Source organism: Pseudopodoces humilis, chromosome 9 (genome assembly GCF_049639895.1).
Source record: "Pseudopodoces humilis isolate 2021_Gansu_Grassland_sample_001 chromosome 9, ASM4963989v1, whole genome shotgun sequence".
Classification (NCBI taxonomy): domain Eukaryota; kingdom Metazoa; phylum Chordata; class Aves; order Passeriformes; family Paridae; genus Pseudopodoces; species Pseudopodoces humilis.
In genome coordinates this window covers 3,906,267-3,931,588 of record NC_142208.1, presented here as the reverse complement: position 1 = coordinate 3,931,588, position 25,322 = coordinate 3,906,267, and the positions used below count along the sequence as shown (strand labels likewise).

The window sequence follows — 25,322 nt, the reverse complement described above, 5'->3', positions numbered from 1 at the left end:
TGTCAAATTGTGAGTAATTGTCCTTATTGTCTTCCATGCACTCACTTAAAGTAAGAGGCTATGAGATATTTATTTAAAGATTTCAGTGCATTTTAATTAGAGGTAAAACCATTTTCAGGTGGGCCAGACCTTGATCTTTTAAAAGCTCTTCATGTGGAATTTCAGTGGCTGCTGGAGGTTACAATATGGGACACATGCTGCAAATTCCAGGAGTTCTTCGAGGAATTTTAACTCAAGGCTTTAAAAGTTGATGGTTTTTTTTGTGTTCAGCTTGTGAGAGTTAAAGTTCAGAATTTCCAGCTTTAGCAATTCAGAAAATCAGGCCCTCTTGTTGAGTTACCTGCTAAAGAGTAAAATCCTTCAAATTTTAGGGTTTATGTGAATGAAATTAGGGTGAATTTACACAAGTGCGCCATTCACAACCCTGAGCAGGTGCAAGATCCACCAAATTCATCCACCTGCTCTTGGCTGTCCCATCTCCCGTGGCTGCTTTGAGTAAGTTACAAAAACCTGTTTTGTAATTTGGGGGGTTTAGCCCCACTCTCTAATTTTTTTAATTGAACTAGCTTTACAAAACTTTCCTTACTGAGCTCCTTATTATACAAATGATTCAGACTTGAGCTGAAATCTATGCATAAAGAAAATATATGGAAAGAGATCTGGGAAATAACCCTGTCTTCATGATGCTTCCATTCCATACTGGTCCTTAAGGATGAAATCCAGGCACACCTGGGATCTTCACCTGTCAACTTCAAATGAAAGTGAAATCCATTCTTCCACATTCTCTCCTGGGCCAAGAAATTCTGGGGTTTTAAGTCTGTTACCAGTTTGAATCCCAGAGTGGTTTGGATTGAGAGGGTCCTTTAACCCCATCCAGTGCCACCCCCTGCCATGGGTAGGGACACCTTCCACTATCCCAGGCTGCTCCAAGCCCCGAAGTCCAGCCTGGTCTTGGACACTTCCAGGGATCCAGGGGCAGCCACAGCTGCTCTGGGCACCCTGTGCCAGGGCCTGCCCACCCTCCCAGGGAACAATTCCTTCCCAATATCCCATCTATCCCTGCCCTCTGGCACTGGGAAGCCATTCCCTGTGTCCTGTCCCTCCATCCCTTGTCCCCAGTCTCTCTCCAGCTTTCCTGGAGCCCCTTTAGGCACCGGACAAAGCTGTAAGGTCTCCCTGGAGCCTTCTCTTCTCAAGGCTGGACATTCCAAGTTTTCCCCTCCTGTCTTCCTAGCAAAGGTGCTCCATCCTTCCTCTCCTGAATAGTGGAAGTAACAATTCCTGCTTCCTCTTGAGTTGCTTGCAGAAAAACACATTAAAACCCCCAACAAATGTGGTGTTTCCCTTTTCCCCATTTTTCCTGGCCTCATTCCATTACAGTTTTCCTGCTGGGAGCTATCTGGACAGTGCACCTGTGTGTCATGCAAGGCCCCTTTTCCACGGGCAGCTTCACCAATATTGGGGACATGCTTGTAGCTGTCACCTGTGTCAGAAATAAATGGCATTCCCCCTGAGCAAATGGAATCTTATGGAATTATGCAGCCATGGAAGAAGTAATTGGATCTGGATGAGGTGTTTTTTTTTAAGTTTCATGTTAGTTCTGAGTCTCAGGGAAACTTTAGTTGGAGAGAATGAATGTGGTTCCTGCCAAGCACAATCCTTGCTCTGTGGTTTATTTGGGAATATTATCAGCTAGATTCAAGTTTTGCTGCAGACATAATAATGCATCTAAATTAATTTAGAACAGAGGCGAAAGATGATTAATATTTCAGATAATTAAAACTTGCTTCTAAATAGATTTCCCTGGGAAATCTCTCTGGAGATTTTTCTAATTACATCAGTGCCAAAATACCATAAATAAAAAATAAATCCCGGTTTTGTTATTTTTCTGAAGTGACAGGAGCAAAGTTTACTTGATAATCACATCAGGAGCAACAAAAACGTGATGATATTTTTGTTTAGTTAATCACAAATTACCTGGTGTGGGGAGCTTTAATGATGATGAGGACTCTTTGTCTTCCAAGCAAGTTTAAGGCCATTACTCCCAGCCCAAATAGGATGGATTTCAGCAGGTAATTTGCTCTTAATTATAACATTGAAGAAAAATGACTGAAGCAGAGAATGCCTGGGGAAAGTTGATAATGAACTCTGCTATGCCATGATCCCAGAATTTTCTCACTTTTTCCAGGATTTGCCCTCTTTAGCATGTGTGAAGTGCTTTTAACTATGAACACAATCATTTATTAATTTGCTAACCACTCAAACATGCCTGGCAGACCCAGTTGGGATGATTAAATCTGCTGATAGCCACATAAACCCTGCCCAGGCTGGAATTCCTTGGAGAGCTCTAAGAGGTAGTATTCAAATGTCTTTTGTTGGATCAGCAAAACATTGATAGCATTTAGTGAGCTCAAACCACTTTTGCAGCCATTTCCACTGCTGTTTACAAAAGGAAATGCTCTGTTTCCATGTAGTTCGTGGCTGGCATGGGACATGGAATATATTCCCAATCCCAACAAAGCACATTATTGATTACAGGTGAAAATCAGCACTCCACCATTAATGATGTTTTGGCTGTTTAAACACAATATAAAGGTCGAAGCCTGATCTGAGCTCAAGACTCAGAGGCTTTCAGAAATTAAATCATGCTGTTGCTAGGACAAAAGTGTTTCTCTGAATCCATTCCCAAATATATTTAGCAAAATAATTTAGCTGGAATTTTGTAAAACGTCACAAATCTCTGTATGTGTGGATTTTTACATGCTGGAAAATCATTATTCAGACGTTAGTGTGCAAAGAGGGTTGGAGGGAATCTGTCCTACCCCTGGATGCAGAGGCAGATGAGAAATCCTAAAGGTAGCTGGGTGAAGCTACCTTTGCAAACCTTGGTTCTCATGAGGGACTTCAACCTACCAGGTGTCTGCTGGTAAAGAAGCCCTGCAGAGACAAAACCCTACAGGAGATGCAGAGAGGAAATATCCAGGAGGTCCAGTTCCCTGGAGTGTGTGGAGAGAAAAGGGCCAAAGCCCAGCTAGAACTTCTCTGGCTACAGCCATAAAAGATAATAAAAAATGTTTCCATAAATGTATCAGCAACAAGAAGTGGGCTAAGGACAATCATCATTTATTGGATGCCAGCAGGCCCAGGGCAGAGCCTGTCCACCTGTGCTGGCACCTCAAATCCTAGAGTCTATATTCTGGGTCCTCCTGGCCAGAGAGCCCTGGAGGGGCTGGAGCGTGTCCAGGGCAGGGAACAGAGCTGGGGAAGGGGCTGGAGCCCCAGGAGGGGCTGAGGGAGCTGGGAAAGGGGCTCAGCCTGGAGCAAAGGAGGCTCAGGGGAACCTTCTGGCTCTGCACAACTCCCTGACAGGAGGGGACAGCCAGGGGGGGTCGGGCTCTGCTGCCAGGGAACAGGGACAGGACAAGGGGAAACGGCCTCAAGCTGTGCCAGGGGAGGCTCAGGTTGGACACCAGGAGGAATTTCTCCATGGCAAGGGAGCTCAGGCCTTGGCAGGGGCTGCCCAGGGAGGTTTGGAAGTGTTCAATAAAGATGTGGCTGGTGGCACTTGGGGACATGAGTCAGTGCTGGCCCTGGGAGCACTGGGCTAATGGCTGGACTCTGATCCCTGAGGTGTTTTCAATAATGGGATCGTTGGAAAATAATGGATGCCCTAAGAAACAACATCATTCCAGTAATTGTTATTTTTTAGGTAGGTGGTGTTAAAACTGTTCAATGGGTAAGTAGCCTTCAATTAGAAAATGCTGAGATACTGATGGGAGAAATTCCTCGCTTCAACCCTCTGGCAATGCTGCTTCTCATCCCCCTTTTGCTTTGGTGTTTCAGACAGTTTGTGACACACCCAGGGGCTGCCTGAGCTCAGTCCTTGTCACCAAAGCTGGGTCTGAACTTTGGGGAGGGCTCCTTTTGGGACTGCTTAAAATCCATCTGCAAAACAACATTTTCTTTAACCACTGATAAGTTTCTTAAACTTTAAATTAGTTTTATCCTAGTCAAAATATATTTGGAAGGTATTTTAACCAGCCTTAAGCCATGCCCATCTTCTGTTTAAAAATTTCAGTTTTTATAAAACATTTCTGGGTTTAAGTAGTTGGGGATCTGGCCCTTTTCTTTCCAAACCTCTGGTGATTTTTCTTCCTGGACCTCTCAGGAAGGTTTTTTTGGGGGAATTGAATGGGTTGCTCAGGTTTGACGAAGACAAACAGCAAGTTTTGCTTGTGATGGCCTTACCAATGTTGCATTTTAATCCTTCAGGAGGTGTGTAAAAATCCAAAAATACCCAATTTGCCTCTTTCTGCATTCCAGGGCACCCCAGCAAGTTGGGTCCGCTACAAGGTGGATGTTGTCCAGTTTCCCTACAGTGCCAGTATTTTTGATGTGGAGGAAAACTCTGGACGTGTCGTCACCCGAGTGAACCTCAATGAAGAGCCCAGCACAGTGTTCAAGGTACAAATTCAGCTGCAATGCCATAAAATGTTCCCTGAGCTTGCAGAGATTCCTTTTTGCTGTCATGGTTCTCCTTTTTTTTTTTTCTCCTCTTGCATAGAAAGATCCCAGAATCATTAAGGTTGAAAAAGACCTCAAAGATCAAGCCCAACCTTTCAGTGGGTTTCTGTGCAACATTTAAATTCTGTTTGTTCCTTTGCTTCCCTCTTTTTCTCCTGGTATATGTGTTTTGTGCCATTGTGATTTCAGGAATGTCGTGGATGGATGTAGTTGCACCTTTTGGGAGGGTGGGGAAACAGGGAGGGAGCTTGGGGAACCTTCATTTTTCCAAGTTCACCTTCAGCAGGGCTTTTGGGGAGAATCTGGGGAGAACTTTGAAAGAAGAGCAAGATATCTTGTAAATAAAGTTACTGCACAGCTGGGTAGTTCAAGAGCTCCTGTTCACACGTGTTTTAATGTAAAAACATTAATTTTAAGGAAACTTAAATTCCCATTTTGTTGTCACTGGTCCTAAGGAGTCTAGAGACAATTAGTGTGGATTAAGGTATGATTTTAACCTAAATCAGTAGAACATCTGCCCTTTAAGATCCTTGAAGGGAGTGGGTAGTAAAAAATTAAAATAGAAGTGGTTCAGTAAGGAAAAAAAATAATGTCCGTAATATCTTAGGTTTGATGTAATTTCCCTACAGTCATTAAGGTGGGTTTTTTTCTTCTTTTATTTATTTCTGAAATGAGAGTTAAAGAGAGGTTTATTTGCAAATAAACCATTATGGGGAATAAAGCTGGCCACTGTTTTCCACTCCTGAGTGTCCCATCAAGGGCTGCTTGAGCTGGAGCAGTCCCTGGTTTACGACACTGCTAATTTAAGTCCTTTTAAGTTTCTAATTAATATAATAAAACCTAATGGGGAAGAGGACTTTTTCTTGGTTAACATCACCAGAGTGGAAGTTTTCTGTGGCTGCATTTGTTGTGTTTACTTCTTAGTACTTATTTTGTGGGGCTGTTTTCCAAAACTGGGATCTATCCCACACTGCTTCATATTAGTGCAGTAAATGGGACATTCAGCCCGGAATTACTTTTCAGAAAATGTGGATTCTTAGGAAAAAAGACAGAGAAGTGATGTGTGCACTTGGAGTAGGTATTTGCTTCAAGACCACTGGGCTTGTCTCTGCTGCTGAATCCTCTAGGAATTTTTCCAGTCACTATTTAACATCTGGATAATTTCTGCAATTATATCTTGCACTGGTGACTTTCCTGATATGCTGGGTGGAAAAAAAAAAAAAAAAAGGTTATTGTGGAATAGCTTGGACTGGCAAAAATAAGTTGAAAATGCCCTATTAGAATGAGATGCAAACCTGCCTCATGTAGTGACCTCCAGAAGGAAAGGAAACTGGCAAAAAGCTATTGCTCCTTCTTCAGTGGGCTGGAGTCACATCCTTTTGCAAGCAGATTTCATGTGAAAGCTAGAAACAAATGAACCTGCTTGTGCCAGCACAAAATCATGGATTAAATCAACAAATAGACATGAGAAAAGATTTTTAAAAATCAAAATATGTATAACAGGCCTCATTAAGAGAAGGTAATTTGGTCTTGTCCGTGTTTGAGCTTGGAGCATTCCTTTTCTGCAGAGGACTTTTTGGAGGGAGGTGAGAAGTAATGTTAATTTTTTTGTTCTAACATGAGCCCTTGGTTCTAGATATTAATGTCAGCAACAGATAATTCTCATCCAGGGATTTTCCTGTTTGTTTTATTGGGAGTTACAGAATCCCAGAATCGCTGAGGTTGGGAAACCACTCCAGGATCGTTGAGTCCAACCTGTGGCCAATTCCCACCAGTGCACTGAGTGCCACATCCAGCGGTTTCTTGGACATCTCCAGGGATAGAGACTCCAGACTTCCCTGAGCAGCCCATTCCAATGTTTAACAACCCTTTTCAGGAAGAAATTCCTCCAATTCACTGTAAATTTTCCAGCAGAGATTCAACCTGAGGGTGGCTGTCACCTTTTCCCTTTGTGTTTTGTTCTTGTACAATATGTGGCTTGCAGCAAAAAGAAAATAACATCTGAATTTTGTAGACCCTGCAAATACCAGAATTGCTGGAAGTCAGGATGAAAAATGTTCTTTTGTGTAGTCAGAGCCTGATTTTCTGTGTTGTTTGTAGCTGGTGGTCATTGCCTACGATGATGGGGACCCAGTGAAGTTCAACACCACCACGGTTGAAATTGCAGTGCTGCAGCCCTCAGTCATCCCACGCTTCACACAGGATGAATACAGGTAAAGAGTTCATTCTTTCACCCTAAAACTTGTATTTTTAAAGTCAAAATAAAGTCCTGCTTGAAGGCTCGTCTGAAATAAAGCTATGAAAATACTCCTGGTGGAATTTTACTGTCTGAGCAGGTTGTCCCCAGTTGGAAAGATCTGGGCTGGTGGTGATGGTGAGGGAAGGTTTGCTTGAAATTTTTTCCCTCAGAAGTTGTTGAAAATATCAGTCATTTGGATAAACAAATCTCATGCCCTGGGATCACCAGGGCTCTAGGTTAAATTTCCTGGAGTGTGTTTTGACCATTTACACCGCTTTTGTGAGGCATTTCTTCATCTTCTACACCTTCTTTTACCATTTGTGTGAGACATGAGAGAACTCAAACTCAACCTCTTCAATCTTAGAAGTGCAGGTGATGGTTATTATCACCACAGAGACATGATTTTGTAAATTTACCCTCTGACAATTCAATATCATCAACCTCAGTGTCTTAAAATTGATCAAAAGCAAACAAAAAAGCAGAGCACAGGCTGATTAGTTTGTGAAGTTTTGTAACAGAGAATGTGCTCATGAATTTGGCATCTGTACAATAATAGGAAGTGATAAGATCAGGGCAAGCAGCTTCAATATATCAAGAAGTTGCAATGTGTTCTCTCTATGCCATTGCAGTGGCATAATCAGCAGCAGAATGTAGCTGGGCTTGTACAGATATTTCCATATCCAAGGACTGCAGGGAATCAGAAAGCAGAAATTGAACATAAATTGTCTTCAGAAAGCCCTAAAGGATGGGCTTGCTCAGCTATTTAAAGAGTTTAGACAAAAACTCGTTATCTGCAGTCTATTTGTCCTCATGATTGGAGTATTAGCATATTTCTCACTTATAGAAGTGAAAAATAGCAAAAACATGCCTGTCTTCTCCTAATTTTGTATTTAACTTGGAACAAATGTGAAATCTGAAGGACCAGAGCAAAATTACAAACTTTGTATTTAATAATAATCCTTTGCTGAAGGACTATTTGAGAGAGAGAAATTGGTCCTGCTGCTCCCTACAGTTTCTTAGGTATCTCCAGAGTTACGCAGTGTTTGCTGCATTACTTTGCGTAATGTAGCAAATAAAAACGTCCATTTGTGACTGGAATTTCAGATCAGGGCAGGCAGGTGTGGAGCAAGTCCAGAGAGGGCCCAGAAATTGCTGAGGGGACTGGAGCAGCTTCCCTCTGGAGCCAGGCTGGGAGAGCTGGGAATGTTCAGCCTGGAGAAGGGAAGGGGGTGTGGAGACCTCACAGCTCCTTCCAGGGCCTGAAGGGATACAGGGAAGCTGGAGAGGGACCCTGCATCGGGAATTAGGGTGACAGGACACAGGGAATGGGTTCAGACTGCCAGAGGGCAGGGATAGATGGGATATTGGAGAGGCCCCAGCACAGGGTGCCCAGAGCAGCTGTGGCTGCCCCTGGATCCCTGGAAGTGCCCAAGGCCAGGCTGGATGGGGCTTGGAGGAGCCTGGGATAGTGGGAGGTGTCCCTGCCCATGGCAGGGGGTGGCATTGGATGAGCTTTAAGGTCCCCTCCAGCCCAAACCACTCTAGGATTGTGGGATTCCTGAGCCTGTCTTGAACTCCAGTTTTATCCCAGGAGCTGGGAATGTTATTTCACTACAGTGAAGAACTCCTGCAGTAAGAAGTGACTTGTAGCCCATAATACCTTTTGATGACAACACCTGAATAACCCAGGTTATCTTTGTGTCCCTGTGAATTCTTCAGGATTATCTGGACAGTCTGGTTTCCCTTTCCAAAGCACAGCTTTGGAAATCCTGGGAATTTCTTTTCACAGTGTTAAGAAGCTCTTAAAATCTTTAGGGGACAGCAAAGACAGTTATTTATTTTCCTCAATATCAAAAATTAAATTAAAACAATCCCAGAAGTTTCTGATTCAGCTCTGAGTCTCTCAAATATTCAGGAGCAGGACTAGTGCTGACTCCTAAGGTTTTCATAGATTGCCACACTCTGCAAGCTGTGCCTTGTGTTCGGTTTGTTGGCAATGATGAAAGCTGGAACTGGTAGGTGTCACAGGACCTCGTTTTCCAGTGACATGAGATATCTTTAGGGTGAAAGGCAGCACAGAGCTTGGAAAACGAAAAACTGTTGTGGATGTGGATGCTCGAATTCCAGATGGATTGAGAATTAGTGGCTTTAGAGTGGATTAGTATTGATCTTTGCTTGTCTAGTTATCATAATCTGGATGATTCCAGCGCTGTTCTCGAGCTGGTTTACAAACTTCCTTCCTGTGTATTTAGGGAAAGGTCACAGTTGAACAGTTTAACAGAATAAAGCTGCAGCTTGTGCTACAAAGTCAAAAATAAATACAAAATAGAGAGAGAGAGCAGATGGGATGAGCAGAAAGGGAGATGAAAGTGCCTCTCTGCCTTGAGCTGAGCTGCAGAGCCTGGCAGCTCTGCCAGAACACCAGCACTGCTTGGAGCCCTCTTCACAGCCAGGGAGGCTTTGATTGATCATTATCCGTGCCTCAGAGTGACTTCCAGAGGAGACACCAGTCAAGTGGATGAAGGCAGACTGGTATTTATTCACTGGCTCTCCCTCTGCATTATTGCATCATTTGGGGCAAATTAATTGGTCTCTTCCCCCCTACTTTCTTTGTTTGGATTGTAAATTTTTCTGGAGACTTCTAAGCACTGCTGTGCTCTCTATATTGAACAGCAAAGGGCAGCTGAGGGCTCTGAGATCCAGAAAATATAGAATAGGGCAATTGGTTTACAATAAGGCAGGGGGGAATGTATAGTTCCTTCATAATGACTATGAGAGATCCCCCCTAAAGTCCATCAGAGGGGATCTTCTGCATCCTTGGCTCCTCTGGAGGGGACTGGCAAGAGGAAGCCAGGTGAGATTTGGGATGTTTCTCATCCCGGCATTCACTCCCTCTTAGAAGCAGAGCAGCAGCAGGGCAATCTTACTCTCTTCAACTGCCTGGAAAAACAGTTGGAGCCGGGGGGGTCGGGCTCTGCTGCCAGGGAACAGGGACAGGACAAGGGGAAACGGCCTCAAGCTGTGCCAGGGGAGGCTCAGGTTGGACACCAGGAGGAATTTCTCCATGGCAGGGGTGCTCAGGCCCTAGCAGGAGCTGTCCACAGCAAGGGTGGAGTCCCCATCCTTGGGAGAGGTCAAAACAGGTGTGTGGATGTGGCACATGGAGACGTGGTTAGTGGGGAACAGGGCGCTGCTGGGTTCCCAGTTGGACACGATGGCCTTTGGGGGCTTTTCCAACCCTGATGACTCTGTGGTCAGGCCTGTATGGTCCCAGTGCTCCAGCTGGATCTTCCCTGTGGAGCCCGGGAGCCAAGCTGCATTAGCCATGTGAGTCCCTGTCTGTCCTTGCCATGGATGTTAAGGATGACTCGGAGAGAGCTGATGGTAGCAGGGCCTGACAAACAAAGCATTTTCCAAGCCAGGCATTGTTCCACAAAACCACAGTGTGGAGAAAAGAGGCAAAAATCCCAAAGAATCGAAGTGCTGGAGCATTGGAGATGGCTCGGCCACCTCAGACCTCAGCTGACCTTTGGTGCCAGGGAAGGACACGGCTGGTGCTGCTTTTGTCACCACATCTCCCTCAGGGTGTAGGCTCTAAGTTGGATTCCACTGGTTTTCTACAGAACTGATGGAAAACATGGAAACTTTCAGTGTCTCCAGCCCATGTGACAGCCTGGAGAGCTTGGAGCTTGGGTTGGTGGGGACAGAGACACTTTCTACATCCCTGCCCCAAACAGGGTGAGACAATTCACAGAATTTATTAAAGTTTTTAATGCTAGCTTTGACCTCATCCTGCTATTTGACAGCAAAATGGTCTCTGGATAAAGAACCATGGAATTCCAGAGTGGTTTGGGTTTGGGAAGGACCTTAAAGTTGGTCTCATTCCACCCCTGCCATGGACAGGGACACCTTCCCCTATCCCAGCATGCTCCAAGCCCTGTCCAGCATCCCTTGGATACTTCCAAGGAGCCACAGCTCCTTTGGACAAGCAAATAAAGAAGGTTAAAACCCAATAAACAAAATTAATCAATTTTTTGAGAAAATCAAATCTGCCATACAGAGCCCCTTTCCCAAACTGTTCTTTCTTTTGTCCTGACTTCACCCAGATCACCTCTGGATCAAGGATTTGATCCAGAAGTTTCTGTTACTTCACAACAACTTATGGCAGCACTTTCATGTCTTAATTAACAGATATTAATTAGTAGCGCTATGAAACAGTGGAGACCAGATGTAACTGAAACCTCAGATGAATATAAAGTGATGTTTTTAGCAAGCCTGTCCTCTTTATGAGCACGTCCTCAATTTAAAACAGTAAAAGTTGAAAGGGACTTGGGGTCTTTCTGGTCTTGTGTTAATTAATAAATTCCACATCCTCTGCAAGGGGAAGGTCATTGCTCGTAGCAAAGTGCTGCTGGAGCAGGGAGTGGAATGGGAACCGGGAGCAGCGTCATTGCTTCCTAATTAGTGCCTGTGGTCACATTAACCAGGTGTTCAGTCATTCCAGAACAGGAAAAATGGGGAATTTTGCAAACTTACCGCTTCTGTTAGTGTTGCATTACAGCTCCCCATCCTGTCAGAAAAAATGTGTCCAGTTGCCCAGCAATCCGAAGTTTTATGGGGAAATGTGGGAAGCTGTGAATTCCAAGCTATAACTCGATGTAAATGTAGTGTGGAATTTTACTTAATTTTATTTCTCTCCCAGCACCAGCACTGCTGTGGAAATGTGTTCTGCCTAAAACGGGAGATCTGGGGACACGTGGAGCTCGCTCTCCCTTGGTGGAAGAGACGTTGTAATGTTTTCCACCCAATTAAATCCTTCAATAATGGAGTCAAACACCATCCAAGCAAAAGGATTTCACAAAACAAAATAATGGAGCTGTATCAGGAGTCAGTTATTCCAACTTGTTTTCCCCAGTTCTCTCGTTTCCTGCTGTTCGCTCAGACAGTTTTCCTCATTGGGAAATAGGGAATGGGGAACCCTGCACAGTGACAGTGAGGGTAGGGGGTGGCATTCCATGGTTGGAATCTCTTTAATTTGATACTTCCTTGAGAAAGGTGGAAAAAGCATCCACAGTGCTCTGGGTTGGAGCTCAGGAATTTGAAATAGTGGCTTCCTTTCCAACTTGGGATATTCCATGGCTCTCAATATCTGTGAATGGCTGAGGCCTTGATGAATCAGGGAATTCCAGAATGGTTTTGTCTGGAAGGGACTTTATATCCCATCCAGTGCCACTCCCTGCCATGGAGGGACACCTTCTACTATCCCAGGCTGCTCCAAGCCCATCCTGACCTTGGACACTGCCAGGATATCAATTCCACCTTAGATGCTTTTCCATCAGGCTGCTCCTGAACTGTATTTCTTTAAACCTCTGTTTACTGAAGTTTCCCTTTTCTCCTCCTAGCAGAGGTCCCTGGGATTTTCTCCTGTTAGGGAACATTTTTCCCCTCAGAAATAATTTTCCTTTCTTTTCAGAGTCCAAAGGGGGCTATTTTTGTCCCTCAAAAGGGATTTGTCCCTCCAAATATTTTGTTTAATGCTGGTAGATTTAGAGCATCCATTTGGATCATCTTTCTCCCACCATATCCAGGTCCTGCCACTGCTTTTCCCTCCTTTCCTAGCATGGAATTTGCATTTTATTAAGGGAAGACCACAGGCAACCTTCTAGTTGCAGCATTTTTGAGATGTGGGCTTAAAAGCAGTTGATGTTGTCCTCCTACTTAAGCTGGAGCTTCCAACATACATTTGGAATTTGCATCCCACATCAGTGGCAGCTTGAATTCGGGAGAATGTGTGTGATTTTCCCTTTAGAATCACTGTTTTAGAGTGATTTGCTGCTGGTACTTTATTTGGTTTGTAATAAAAAATTAACAAATGTGGTTATAAAGTTAAATTAAATCATTTATACAGCAGATACTGAAGCATGAAAAAATTAGGGAGTTAGTTACCAGGTGATTACAGGAGGGGGATCCTTTTTCCCTTACTTTTCCTTGTGTTAGCAGTGCTGTTTACATTTTAGTAAATTCTGTACCTCTTTATACCAAATGAAAAGGAAACTAGAATTTTAGGAATTATTTTTCAATGAAATGTTCTGGTGAGATGTTTGCTGGGGAAGAGGAAAGCACAGGGAGCCAGATCCTGGCAGGGAACCCATGCTTAGAAAGGCTGAGGGTCAGAGTTCTCAACACCATGTTAAGGAAATGTAGGAATAAATCACTCTGGGAATACTGATGTGGAACTGAAATTATCCATAATTTTCATATTAAACCCCAGTGGCATCCAGCAATGTGTTATCCTTCCAGCCATGTTATCCTTGGAATTTATCCCATCAATCTGACCAATCCAAGCATGTGACTGTGCCCTCTGTTGTGCTTGGTGGGAATTTTTCCTGTGATTTTTTTTTTTTTTTTGCTTCTGCAGAATCCTGTCAGGAATATTCCTGCCTTCATGACCTCAGGTTTAATTTGGGAAGATTGGAGGGATAACATGAACACAGAAAGATCAGGAGAGCAAAACCTGACATTTAGGTTAAAATACTATAAGTTAAGATAGGATCACTGGAGCAATGTCCACATTCCCATGGCATTTGTTTTAGAGATAAATACCATGGGAAGGTCAGAGTGTCTCAAATCAATTTGGGAATTGAGACAGAAAGGGAGGATATCAGGTCCAGAAAGGGATATTTGACACTGATGATAAACTGCTGATAAATACATCTAATTAAGACAAAAATATTCTTTTCCTGAAAAAAAAATTACCATTGCCTGTGACAAGCCGCTCAGGTAGTTACTAGGAAAGCAAAAACTTGATAAATTGATGGATTATTGCTCTAAAATGTGTCCAGGTCTCTCTTTTTTTGAGCAAGCAGAGGAAGCCAAGGTAGTTTTTATGTGCTGGTGAAAGGATTAAAAGAGCTGCCATGAGGATCATGGAGGTCCAGACTGGTTTGAATTGGAAGGGGCCTTAAAGCCCATCCAGTGCCACCTCTGCCATGGGCAGGGACACCTTCCACCATCCCAGGCGGCTCCAAGCCCCAAAGTCCATCCTGGCCATGGACACTTCCAGGGATCCAGGGGCAGCCACAGCTTCTCTGGCCCTCTCACCACCCTATGAATAAAGATACCCGCAATGTTAATCAAGTTGAGGTAAGCAATGTAATTAAAAAGCACCAAAACTTAATTTCTGAGGGGTTTTTATGGACCTCCATAAATGAAAATATAAATACATTTTTTATTATAATATTCTATATAAACAGATATATAATATAAAGTCCACAAAGTAGAGGCAATTGAAGTGGCTCATATGGAGTCCATTCACATCCCACTATTAAGCTTCAGCTCTAAACCAATTTTCCAAATTATTATTGGGTTTGCTGGCTTGAAATTTAATTTTTTATTAAATCTCGCATTCGTGCTTTAGGAGATAGAAAAGTTTCATGGTGAATTTAAAGCATATTGGCTATGAGGCAAATTGAAAAAGGGCTGGGAGTGATGTGTTTAGCACAGAGGAGAAGAAGAAGAAGCAAAAAAGTAGAGAGGAAAAGTTAAAATTTCACTTGGACACTTCCTGTAGTTGTGCCCTGCATTGTATCTGAGATGTGCTCAGTCTCCCTTTCCAGTTCTGATCAAGACACAGATAGTTAAGATATAGTAAATTCAGAGGGTTTTTTGGTTTTTTTTTTAAATTTGTATTTATTTTCAGTATTTTTGTGCACAAATAATGTATTTATTTTAATCCTGTTCTTTGTGGTTGCTTTGTTTATTTTCTGAGGGATAAACCCATTTTGTGGTTTCATACCCAAAGAAATCAATGAGGGTCTGGGACCCGTCCTGGTTTCCATCCCATTCTGAATGCTCCCAAGATACCATTTATTATTTATGTGGAAAAGTTAGAGTGAATCAAAGGGCCTAAATACCACATTGCTGTGATGGTCATGTTAAAAAATACTATGGAAATGGATGAAACTGGGGTCTGGAATAGATTACAGTTGTCATGGCCAAAGGGTGGTTGTGTGGAGAAGGGAAGATTAAAACTCTGGATAAGGCTGAGGTGGGATGGGAATTAAAGTGGGTGTTAATTGCAGTTTATCCCTCAGATTTTTAGGATGCAGGTGGACTATCATTTATTGCAAGGGACCTTCTTACATCCAGGGATGGGATGGATGTAGATTCTGAGCATATGAGTCTTGGGAAGGAATCAGAAATCACAGATTTAAGCAGGTAGTGAGTTCATAAACTCAAAAAAGGAATCATTAAAAATGTTTCAAATATTTCAAAGCAATTCTAGGGAAGGGAACGGAACTGGAGCCCCAGGAGCAGCTGAGGGAGCTCGGAAAGGGGCTCAGCCTGGAGCAAAGGAGGCTCAGGGGAACCTTCTGGCTCTGCACAACTCCCTGACAGGAGGGGACAGCCAGGGGGGGTCGGGCTCTGCTGCCAGGGAACAGGGACAGGACAAGGGGAAACGGCCTCAAGCTGTGCCAGGGGAGGCTCAGGTTGGGCACCAGGAGGAATTTCTCCATGGAAAGGGAGGTTTGGAGTCCCCATGCCTGGAGGTGTTGTTAAACTGTGTGGATGTGGCATGTGGGGACATTGTTAGTGGTGAGCAGGGTGGTGCTGGTTGATGGTTTGATTTGATGGTCTTGGTGGTCTTTTCCAACCTTAACAACTCTGATTCCATGGATACAGCACTGGGCTGGGAGGCAGAGACACACCAACCCCACCCCAGTGACAGTGATACACCAATCCTACCTGGGGACAGTGAGAAACCAATCCCTTCACCCTTCCTTCCCCACAGCAGTGTTAAGCTCACAGAAATTCCCTTCCCTTCCACTCCCATGGGGGTTTTCAAATCTTTTTCTGGGTGGCTGGGGCTGGATTCTTCTGCTTTCCTCTTCCCACAAAAATTCCAGCTTTTATCATCTGTTGATGCAAAATTATGGCATAAAAACACCTTTGCCAGTGCCTTAAAACATCTTCAAATAATATGTTGGGAAAAAAGCACCATTTTCCATCTTAGCCATTCAAACATTGGAAAATAAGGAATTTATTCCCTTAGAAAGGTTATTAGAGCTGGAAGCACAGGATAAAGAGCAGGATACAGGAAGCTGGATGCTCATCTTTTGCTGCTTTGCTTCTCCACTATCCAGAGGAATGCTCTGAAGGGATGAGCTGGGTGTTTCACTCCAGCTGATGCATTACTTCTGTTGTTCCCAATCCCTGGAATAAAAGGAAGGGAATAAAATCAGTGCAATTATCGTGGTGGAGGGGTGGGAGGAATGCTGTTCTGCTCCCTCTCTCCTGAGCAAACACAAAACTTCTCACTAATTATTATTGATTTGTCAATACATTAGATTCACCACTGGCAGAGGGTGCTATAAGGTCATTACCACTGCAGAAATATCCTAGAATTGTGCTGGGAATTAAATGTAGGGCTTCTGTTCAATCCCACCCCTTTAGAAGACAAAACATCATCATCTATAGTACTGCATAAAAAGGGCATTTTCCTCTCTGACCTCATCAAAAGAACTCTAGATTTAAATACTTCCAGCTTTGGCAGCTTTTTTCCCCTGTCTTTCCCTGCCTTTCAGCAGCTTTTTAATCCCTAAGATTAGCATTTGCATTGGTAAAATGCACATTAAAAGGCTTTTCATAGCAATGGTTTTAGAGCTTAATAAATAAGGAGCAACAAGGAATTTTATTCCAACCTCTGATGCAGAATGGTGGGAGCAGAGGGATCTGCTCTGTGTATGTGTGTTTAAGGGGATTTTTCCATCAGTGAATAAAAGAGGAGATCACTGTTATATTGCATGATCCAAAACTTCATTCCATATATTCATTATATCTAAATTTTTCTAGGAAGTTCAAAGCAATATTGATTCCAAAGGAAATGCTTCTAAGGCAGAGCTCAAGGGAAGATTGTCCACTTCTTGATGGGAAAAGTATGGGTTCAATAGTTGGGATTGTGCCCCAGGGGTCCAACTTTTGTATAATCATGGACTATCCTGAGTTGTAAGGCTCCTGGCCCTGCACAGACACCCCAACAATCCCAGCCTGTCCCTGAGAGTGTTGTCCCAGCACTCCTGGAGCTCTGGCAGCCTCAGGGCCATGCCCATTCCCTGCCCTTAGAATGGGAAAATGTGGTGTGGGGTGGAGGATTTGAAAACCACCTGGAAGATGAAAGGGGAAAGTGATAAAATATTCATGGAATCACAGAATAATTTAGGCCTGAAAAGACCCCTGGGATCATCAAATCAAACAAATCAAAACCAGCGCCACCACTAGACCATGTCACCAGGTGCCATTTGGTCTTCCACATACCTCCATGCTATTCCCTGGAGAGAAGCAGCTGCAGATTCTGTCCAGAATTTTGAAGATCAGTGCATAGCTGATCTTCCAACTCAGGAGACTCTCTGAGCAGATCCTCATCTGATGTTTATTTTGCTATCTGTCAAGTGAGTGTAATTTTCAAAAATTGAAAATATCTGCATAATACATTAAAAAAAATCTGCATTCATGGATGAGTGTCAAAAATTCCTTTTAAAATTATTTTGAAGAGTTTTAAGCATGAATTCAACCATTTCTTGCCGTGAGGAAAATCTGAGGAGGAGGATTTGAGATGAGCTGAAGCCTCTCACTTCTTGTTGAAATTGTTTGGATTGCTGATTTAAAGACATCAGCACAGAGTCATCGAATGGTTTGGGTTCAGAGGGCCTCAAAGCCCATCCAGTGCCACCCCTGCCATGGGCAGGGACACCTTCCACTATCCCAGGCTGCTCCAAGCCCCAGTGTCCAACCTGGCCTTGGACACTTCCAGGGATCCAGGGGCAGCCACAGCTGCTCTGGGCACCCTGTGCCAGGGCCTGCCCACCCTTACAGTGGTTGGGTAGCCTTGGGTTGCAGTTCATTTCCTGAAAGCAGCTTGGGTTTTAGTTGCAAAAGGTGTTGGCAGGGAAATTTTTGGAACTTCGTGAAGAATGGAAATTCCCATGGAGGTGGCCCCAAAGTGATTCCTGTTTAAGGCATGGAATTTTACCCATTAATGAATTCTCCTGTGTGATTTTTTGACAGATTACTGAGTTTTCTTAGTAGACTTGAATATATTCAAGGTCTGTTATAAAAGAGATCTATATAAAATACAGATAGAAAAGATTTATTTTGTCTTTTACTTCCAATTTATCAGGCCATGGTGGTTCTTGTTCCTCCTCATTATTCCCTGCTTTCCCACTTCTCAGATCCAAGCATCATTAGATCTTTACATTGCCACCTCTTGTCTATTGGACTTTTCAGTGGGTTTTGCATTTTCAAAGGACAAACATTTTCCTTTTTTAATATGATTTTCCCTAATAACAGATCCTGTGGCGGCCTAATAGATGGATGAAATAGTAACCTGAGGAATAAGCTTCAACAGTCCGCTGTTCAGGAATGTAACACAGATCTTTCTGTTCCACCCTGCAGACCTCCCCCAGTGAGTGAAAGTGCCCCGAAGGGAACCGTGGTCACCGTTGTCACCGCAGCCGCCCTGAACCAGACAGTTGTGTACTCCATTGTGTCAGGGAATGAAGAGGGTAAGTGTAAGAATAATAATATTAATATTTCAGTCTTGTGGTCATGGTAGGCACACCAAGGTCTGCAAGAAAGTGTGGAGAAGTAGAGCTGCTGAGGTGAATCACAGAAATTAAGGCTGGAAACGAACTCTCAAATCATCAAGGTGAAATCCCACCCATCTGGACAAGCTCGAGGGAATTCCAGGGCTAGAAAGGACTTGAAGAAACCTGGAGAGGGACTTTTGATAAAGAACAGGATAAGGGGGAATGGCTTCAAGCTGGAACAGAAAAGTTTAGATGGGATATTGGGCAGGAATTGTTCCCTGGGAGGGTGGGCATGCCGTGGTACAGGGTGCCCAGAGCAGCTGTGGCTGCCCCTGGATCCCTGGAAGTGTCCAAGGCCAGGTTGGACTTTGGAGCTTGGAGCAGCCTGGGATAGTGGAAGGTGTCCCTGCCCATGGCAGGGGATGGCACTGGATGGGCTTTTTAAGGTCCTTTCCCACACAAACCATTCTGGGATTCTGTAACTATCATTATCAGGTCTTTGGAAATAAGCCAGAGATCAGATTTATTAGCAAAATTACAAGAAAATAATTCTCACTGATGTGAAAATTCCCATGGGTGCCACACTCATGTGAGTCCATGGCATGTTGAAATAAAAACATAAATAGCTTTGATGAAGTACTTGCTTAAAAATCTGGTTTAAGGGATTATAGACTCAGCCATGCTGTAACAGTTATCGGATTAGAGCCTGATATCCAAAAAAAACATCCTGCTGGGATGCTTTATGTGATCCACCTGGAAGTCTTGACAAAATAACACAGAATCAGAGGGAGGGATGTAAATTCCCTATCCCATCCTCCTTTTTCTGAGAGTGGGCTCTTTGTCATGTCCCATCTTTCCATTTGTATTCAAGTCCTGTGCAGGGAGTTGCACTCTCTGATCCTTTGGGTGCCTTCCAGCTCAGGATATTCCATGATTCTGTGATGCTGTGTTGGTTATCCCAGTAGCAGGGCAGATCCAGCTGCTCTGCTCCCTAAAAATATCTTCAAAGATGAGCTGTGTGGGGTTTTCCAAGCGGGAGGGAGGGAGGGAATGACTTGCTTGGCAGTGTCAGAGAATTATGTCATCCACAAAATAAAACCCTTGGGCATTGAAAATTCCTGTTTATGCATCTCATAAGATTCCTGTGTTTTTTCTGGCTTCCAGATGTGTTTGCCATTAACAACAGAACAGGAGTGATCTCTGTGAAAAAGCCTCTGGATTATGAAAGTGTCCAAAGTTATGAGCTCCGAGTGCAGGCAGACTCGCTGCAGGTGGTGAGATCCAACCTGCGGGTCCCCTCCAAAAGTAAGTGTCAAAATCCTTCCTTTTCCATCTTTTTTAAACAGATATTGCTGGTATTCGCTGAGAGTGCTGTAACTGCTCTCCAGTGACCTTGCTGTGTTTTAGGGGGATGATGGTGATGAAGGAATCACAGCCCACACTGCATTTTAGGATCTCTTGGCCTGACTTGCCCAGAGCAGCTGTGGCTGCCCCTGGATCCCAGGAAGTGTCCAAAGCCATGCTGGACAGGGCTTGGAGCAGCCTGGGATAGTGGGAGCTGTCCCTGCCCATGGCAGGGTGTGGCTCTGGATGGGCTTTGAGATTACTTGCAACCCAAACCACTCTGGGATTCTGGGATTCCATGTTAGTTGAAGGTGCTCAAATGTTTGGGAATATGCCATAAATCTTGGGAATGGCCTGAGACACTGTACAGGGGATGTCAGTTCCAATACCTTAATCAGGATTTCTTTCCAATGCTTCCCACAGAACAAGCAAGAGATTTTGGGATTTTGAGCCTGGATTATCATGAATATTTCTTTTTCCTTGAGTAAGAATTTGAGTGTGTGGGGTGTGACATGTCAGGGTTAATCAGTGGTCAGGAGCTTGGTTTTGTTAAGAGCAGGGTGAGACCCTGTGCTGGTTTAGCCACTGTCAAGGATATACCTGCTAGGGGACAGAAAGGCAGAGCTGCCTGCTTCTCCCAGTGCCTGGGAGAAATCCAGATAAGGTTATATCCATAAAACCACTGCCAAGCAATACCCAGGGAGCAGATCAGGCTTCCATGTAGCACACAGCTTTTTCCAAAACTTTCTGACATGGCTGAAGACACGAGGCAGTCAGCAGGTCCTTCCCTCCATTCCCTCTTCTGACTCACACTCTACGCTAGAGCAGCTCTCTCAACTGAGAAGCAGCTCCAAAAAAGTGATGGCTGAATTACTTTATTCAGGAATGCTTTATAATGACTGGAGTTTGACTTCAGGCCAGCTTAAAGGAACACAAGCTGGGTGTCTTTGGTTCTCCAGGAGTATACAACATATAAATTCCTTAGAATGTGCACTGTGCTGCAGGGATGGCTAAAGAATTTGATCAATGTATATATTTAAAATACTTTAGAAGTATCTGGCCAGCTGAAATACTTATGACTCTGTAATGGAGATTACTTGGTCTCTGGGTTTGATTCCTTCTTTTACACAATGAATGCCTTTCCATTTTCTTGGCACTTTGTTTATTTTTGAGGAATTTCAATCAGGGTAAACACTACTTCTGAGTTTCAGGGTACTGAATTGATGAGCTGCAGTGGGAGGAGATGGGGCACAATTAACACATCACTGTGGGCTTTGCTGAGGTTGAACTGATGAACCATTTTGGAGCTGGGTGACTCAGAATGCCCAGCCCCAGGATTATGCGACACTGAATTAATACAGAGGTGTGACACCCAGTGGCAGTGACCTGCTGCCAGGTCTGGTCTTGGATACCCCTGAATCAGTGGAATTTGTTCTGGAATTTGTCGGTGACCTACTCTGGAGCTGCAGGGATTTCTGAGACACTGACTTCAAGATACAAGGAAGGGAGCTGGGAAGGGGCTGGAGCCCCAGGAGCAGCTGAGGGAGCTGGGAAAGGGGCTCAGCCTGGAGCAAAGGAGGCTCAGGGGAACCTTCTGGCTCTGCACAACTCCCTGACAGGAGGGGACAGCCAGGGGGGGTTGGGCTCTGCTGCCAGGGAACAGGGACAGGACAAGGGGAAACGGCCTCAAGCTGTGCCAGGGGAGGCTCAGGTTGGGCACCAGGAGGAATTTCTCCATGGCAAGGGAGCTCAGGCCTTGGCAGGGGCTGCCCAGGGAGGTTTGGAGTCCCCATGCCTGGAGGTGTCCAGGGAAGGGCTGGACGTGGCACTCAGTGCTCTGGGCTGGGGACAGGGTGGGGATGAGGCACAGCTTGGACTCCATGGGCTGGGAGGGATTTTCCAGCCTCAGTGACCCTGGGATTCTGTAAATAACGCATCCCTGACAAACTGCTCAGCCACCATACAGGGCTGAATGTCACAAAGCTCTGAAGCTGGGTACCAAATTGTTTTCAGTGATGGTATAGGAAATAATATAGAGAAGAAGGAGCTGGAGTTTTCATCTATGCAGGTGGAAAGTGAAAGTGCATTAAGTGTAACTGAGCTTGTCATTCAATGATGGTGCCAGGTGATAGCATGGCAATAATTGAATAAATATGTGAGGAGAGAAAGTAAATTGAGATGTCCTTTGGAGTATAAGAACATCAAATTGGTGACTTAAACTGGGGTTTTCATAGATGATGCTAAATCATGCAAAGTCACACTCTTGCCTTCAGCAGAGTCAAACTCATTAAAGGAGTTACTTTAACTGAAACTTTATGATATGAAATTGCTGTGGTTTTACTTCATTTGAATGAAAGATGAGCTGGGTTTGGTGATGAGGATGAGTTAAAAAGCTTGGAGTTCTCCCTGGGGATTCTGATGATGCTAAGGACCTTCAATATTAGTGGAGTTTGGACAAAGCTCTGAGGCACAGGGTGGGATTCTTGGGGCTATACTGCGCAGAGCCAGGAGTTGCACTTGCTACTCCTTGAGGTAAGAAGGTAAGGGGCAGGAGGAAGCAGAAAGATTTGTGAAGAAGCAGAAAGATTTCTGTGGAAGCAGAGGAAGCAGCAATGAGAAAGTGTTCCCTAAGCACAGGGACAAAGACCTTTGGAGCAGGATGGAGAAAGAGGGACAAAGAGAGGCTTTTACCTCTGAATTCAGCCTGGTCCCAGTTGTAGAACCAAAGCATTGGTGGGTATGAGCAGAGAAGCGGGGGCTGCCCCTGGATCTCTGGCAGTGCCCAAGGCCAGGTTGGACTTTGGGGCTTGGAGCAACCTGGGATAGTGGAAAGTGTCCCTGCCCATGGCAGGGGATGGCACTGGATGGGCTTTAAGGTCCCTTCCAACTCAAATCATCCTGGAATTCTATGATTTCACATTCCTAGAGATGTAAAGATAATAACAGAACCCTATGGTGGATTTTCCTGTATTTAAGAGGAATTAGGTGACAGAGCGGAGATTGGTCACAGGTCATACTCCATGATCTTGGAGGTCTTTTCCAGCCTAGATGATTCTATGACAGAACCCTGTTAGACATATTTTTTATCTTACTGTCTGAATATTTGAAAACAAAGTCACACTTCCATTGATTATTTCCATGTTTTATCCAGTCAGGTAGAACTGTTTGGCACCTTTGGCACCCCCAGGGCTGGTACAATGGCCCTGTCCTGGCTCTGCTGTACTCCCAACTGTGAGCAGGGCTTTGCTTTGGGGACTGGGGGTAAGGCAACAGGCCTGTCTCCTTCAGTTTTTGGTTTTCCAAACACAAAAAACCCCTTGGGAATAAAGTGGAAATGGGAGTTTTACAACTTAAATTCTGCAGCTGCTCCATAGTAATTGGGAATGATGATTCTACTACGTTAAATATGAGCATGAATTCTGTGTCCCTGTGGTGTTGATGTAACAGTAAAGCAGCCATATGTTTTTAGTTGCAAAAAAAAGTTGGTGCTGGTGGTGCTTTACAAGTTGGCTGCTCTGGCAGTTCCCAAATCCAGGATGTGACAGATGGGCTCAATGCAAGCAGAGCCTGGAGAGCTCATCCTGCTGCCTCACAGCTCTGGGGAAGCTTGGGACAAGCTTCCAATTTCTTTGGGCAGCAAAGCAGTGCATTTTAGGGAGGTTGCTTAAAACCTGAGTTCCTGCTCAGGTTGTTATTTGTTAGAAAAAGAGGTTTTATATGGATTTAAATCAGACCTTGTGTCTGTGCTACTCCAAACATGTTGCTGTTCACTTCTTTTTGCACTCTCTCGAGCAGTGACAGCACATGATGATCTTCAGGCTTTATGTGCTCATTTAGATCTAAATGCTACTGAAAAATATTCAGTGCTGATTCCTACTTGGTTCTGCCAAATCCAGGAATGTGAGATGGAGCCCAGCTGCAGTTCAGCAGAGCTCACCTGCCAAAGCACAAAGCCTGCTCCACGTACTTGTAAGGCAGGAGTAAAGCAAAGTGCTCCTAAACCCTGGCAAATTACAGTTCTCCCTCCCAGTTGGATTCAGATGAACTTTGGAAAGGTTCTTTGAAATCTGCTGTTGCCTCCTGCAGAATTGCTTTTGGAGATGCAGGGATTTATGTTAGAATTATCCATGCATGAAGAGCAGCTGGATCCATGGCTGGGTTTGAATGTTGCAGAAGGCAAGTGCAGTGCTGCTGGTGAAAGCGCTGAGTAAAACTCACCTGGGAACACCCAAAGCATCGTTGATGCTGTCCCAGTGTCCAAAAATCATTACTTTAGTTCAGCTTCATTTCTGCAGCCTGGCAAGGAACTACAGGTTCATGTGGATCTGACACATTTTCAGATGGGGAGACTGGAAAAGAGGATGTTCCAACAAGGATGTTTGGGAAAAACTCCTGGAAATTAAGTGCTAGTACACACCAGTGACCCAGGAGTTTTTGTTGGGCTTGTTTTCTGTGTTATTTATTCATGGTCTACTCATTATAGATGTTTCAGAGGTTACTCAGCTTTGCTTTAGAGCAGCTTTCAGGTTGTTTTCACTCCCCTTAAGCAAACAACAGAAGCTGAAAGAACCAGAAGTCTTGGCAGTGATTATTTAGCTGGTTCCTATAAGCTGAGGATGTCTTAGAAGCAGCTGCAGTTCTGTATTTTCTGTGCTCTGCAGCTCATCTCCAGGGGGCTGGGGAAGAGGAGGAAAAAGGAACCTTGCAGGAGACCAAGGTACCACTGAAATCAATTTTCTTGGCTCTTTTTGGTGACTTTGGCAGCCTGTGCTGCTTTGTCCAGGGAAAGATACTTTTTGTTCATTCACCTGGACAGCTCTTTAGGCAGCACAGTCATAAGTAGTAAGATCTTATATTTGGATTCTGGGAGATCTCACAAGAATTACCACCAAGGAGTAAATCCTGCTTTCAACACCTGGAATCCATGAAGAAAAAAAGTAACTGGAGCTGGATTCAAGACTTAGAGCACCAAAGACGGGAGGTTTTACATGCATGGGGGTGTACATTTCCCCTCTGGAAGGTGTGAATACTGACAGTCTATGATGATCACTATTCTCACAGAGTTCAAGCCACACCCAGTGTTTAGAAAAGCAGGTAAAAATGTGGAATATGAAGGGAAAATGAGTCTAATGATAGAGTCTAAATCAGACTGTCTAAGAGTGCACTTCAGTGATGGCCTGTTCCATCAGGCTGGGGGCTGGGGGTGGAGGAGTGGTGGGTTGAGAGCACCAGAGCCCCTGTGCAGGGAATATTCCTGAATCAAGCAGAGGGACTGTGAAAAATCCCTATGGGAAAGGGTCTGGCATGATCTTCCCAAATGGCACAGCTGCTGCTGACATATTTTAGTGAGAATTCCACTGTGAGGGTAAGGCAACTTCTGTAGCTCCTGGAGAGCCCTTTCCAGGTTTGGAATTGGATCCAAAGGTGGGATAGGGGGGACCTCACAGATGTCACATTCCACTCCATCTGCTAGAAAGGACTGTGTTTAGAAATCAGGCAGGAATCTGAAATACAGGTAGATATTCAATGGTGATGGTCCTAATGTTGGCCTGTGGATATGCAGGGTATTTAATTTGCTTTGCACTTAATGTAATAACTCCCATTTCTCCATTCTCAAAGCATTCACCCTT

At 44.3% G+C, this 25,322-nt stretch overlaps 1 protein-coding gene across 3 annotated transcripts in view; it reads left to right on the top strand.

The window, feature by feature from the left end:
- The window catches only part of PCDH15 (protocadherin related 15), a 665,923-nt gene that overhangs the window by 585,977 nt on the left and 54,624 nt on the right, over positions 1-25,322 (top strand). For all 3 annotated transcript variants that reach the window (XM_088059571.1, XM_088059572.1, XM_088059570.1), the window contains 4 exons: positions 4,324-4,464; positions 6,625-6,737; positions 18,215-18,324; positions 19,513-19,653. In XM_088059571.1, coding sequence (XP_087915697.1) covers positions 4,324-4,464; positions 6,625-6,737; positions 18,215-18,324; positions 19,513-19,653 — 505 coding nt within the window. The remainder of the gene's footprint in view (positions 1-4,323; positions 4,465-6,624; positions 6,738-18,214; positions 18,325-19,512; positions 19,654-25,322) is intronic.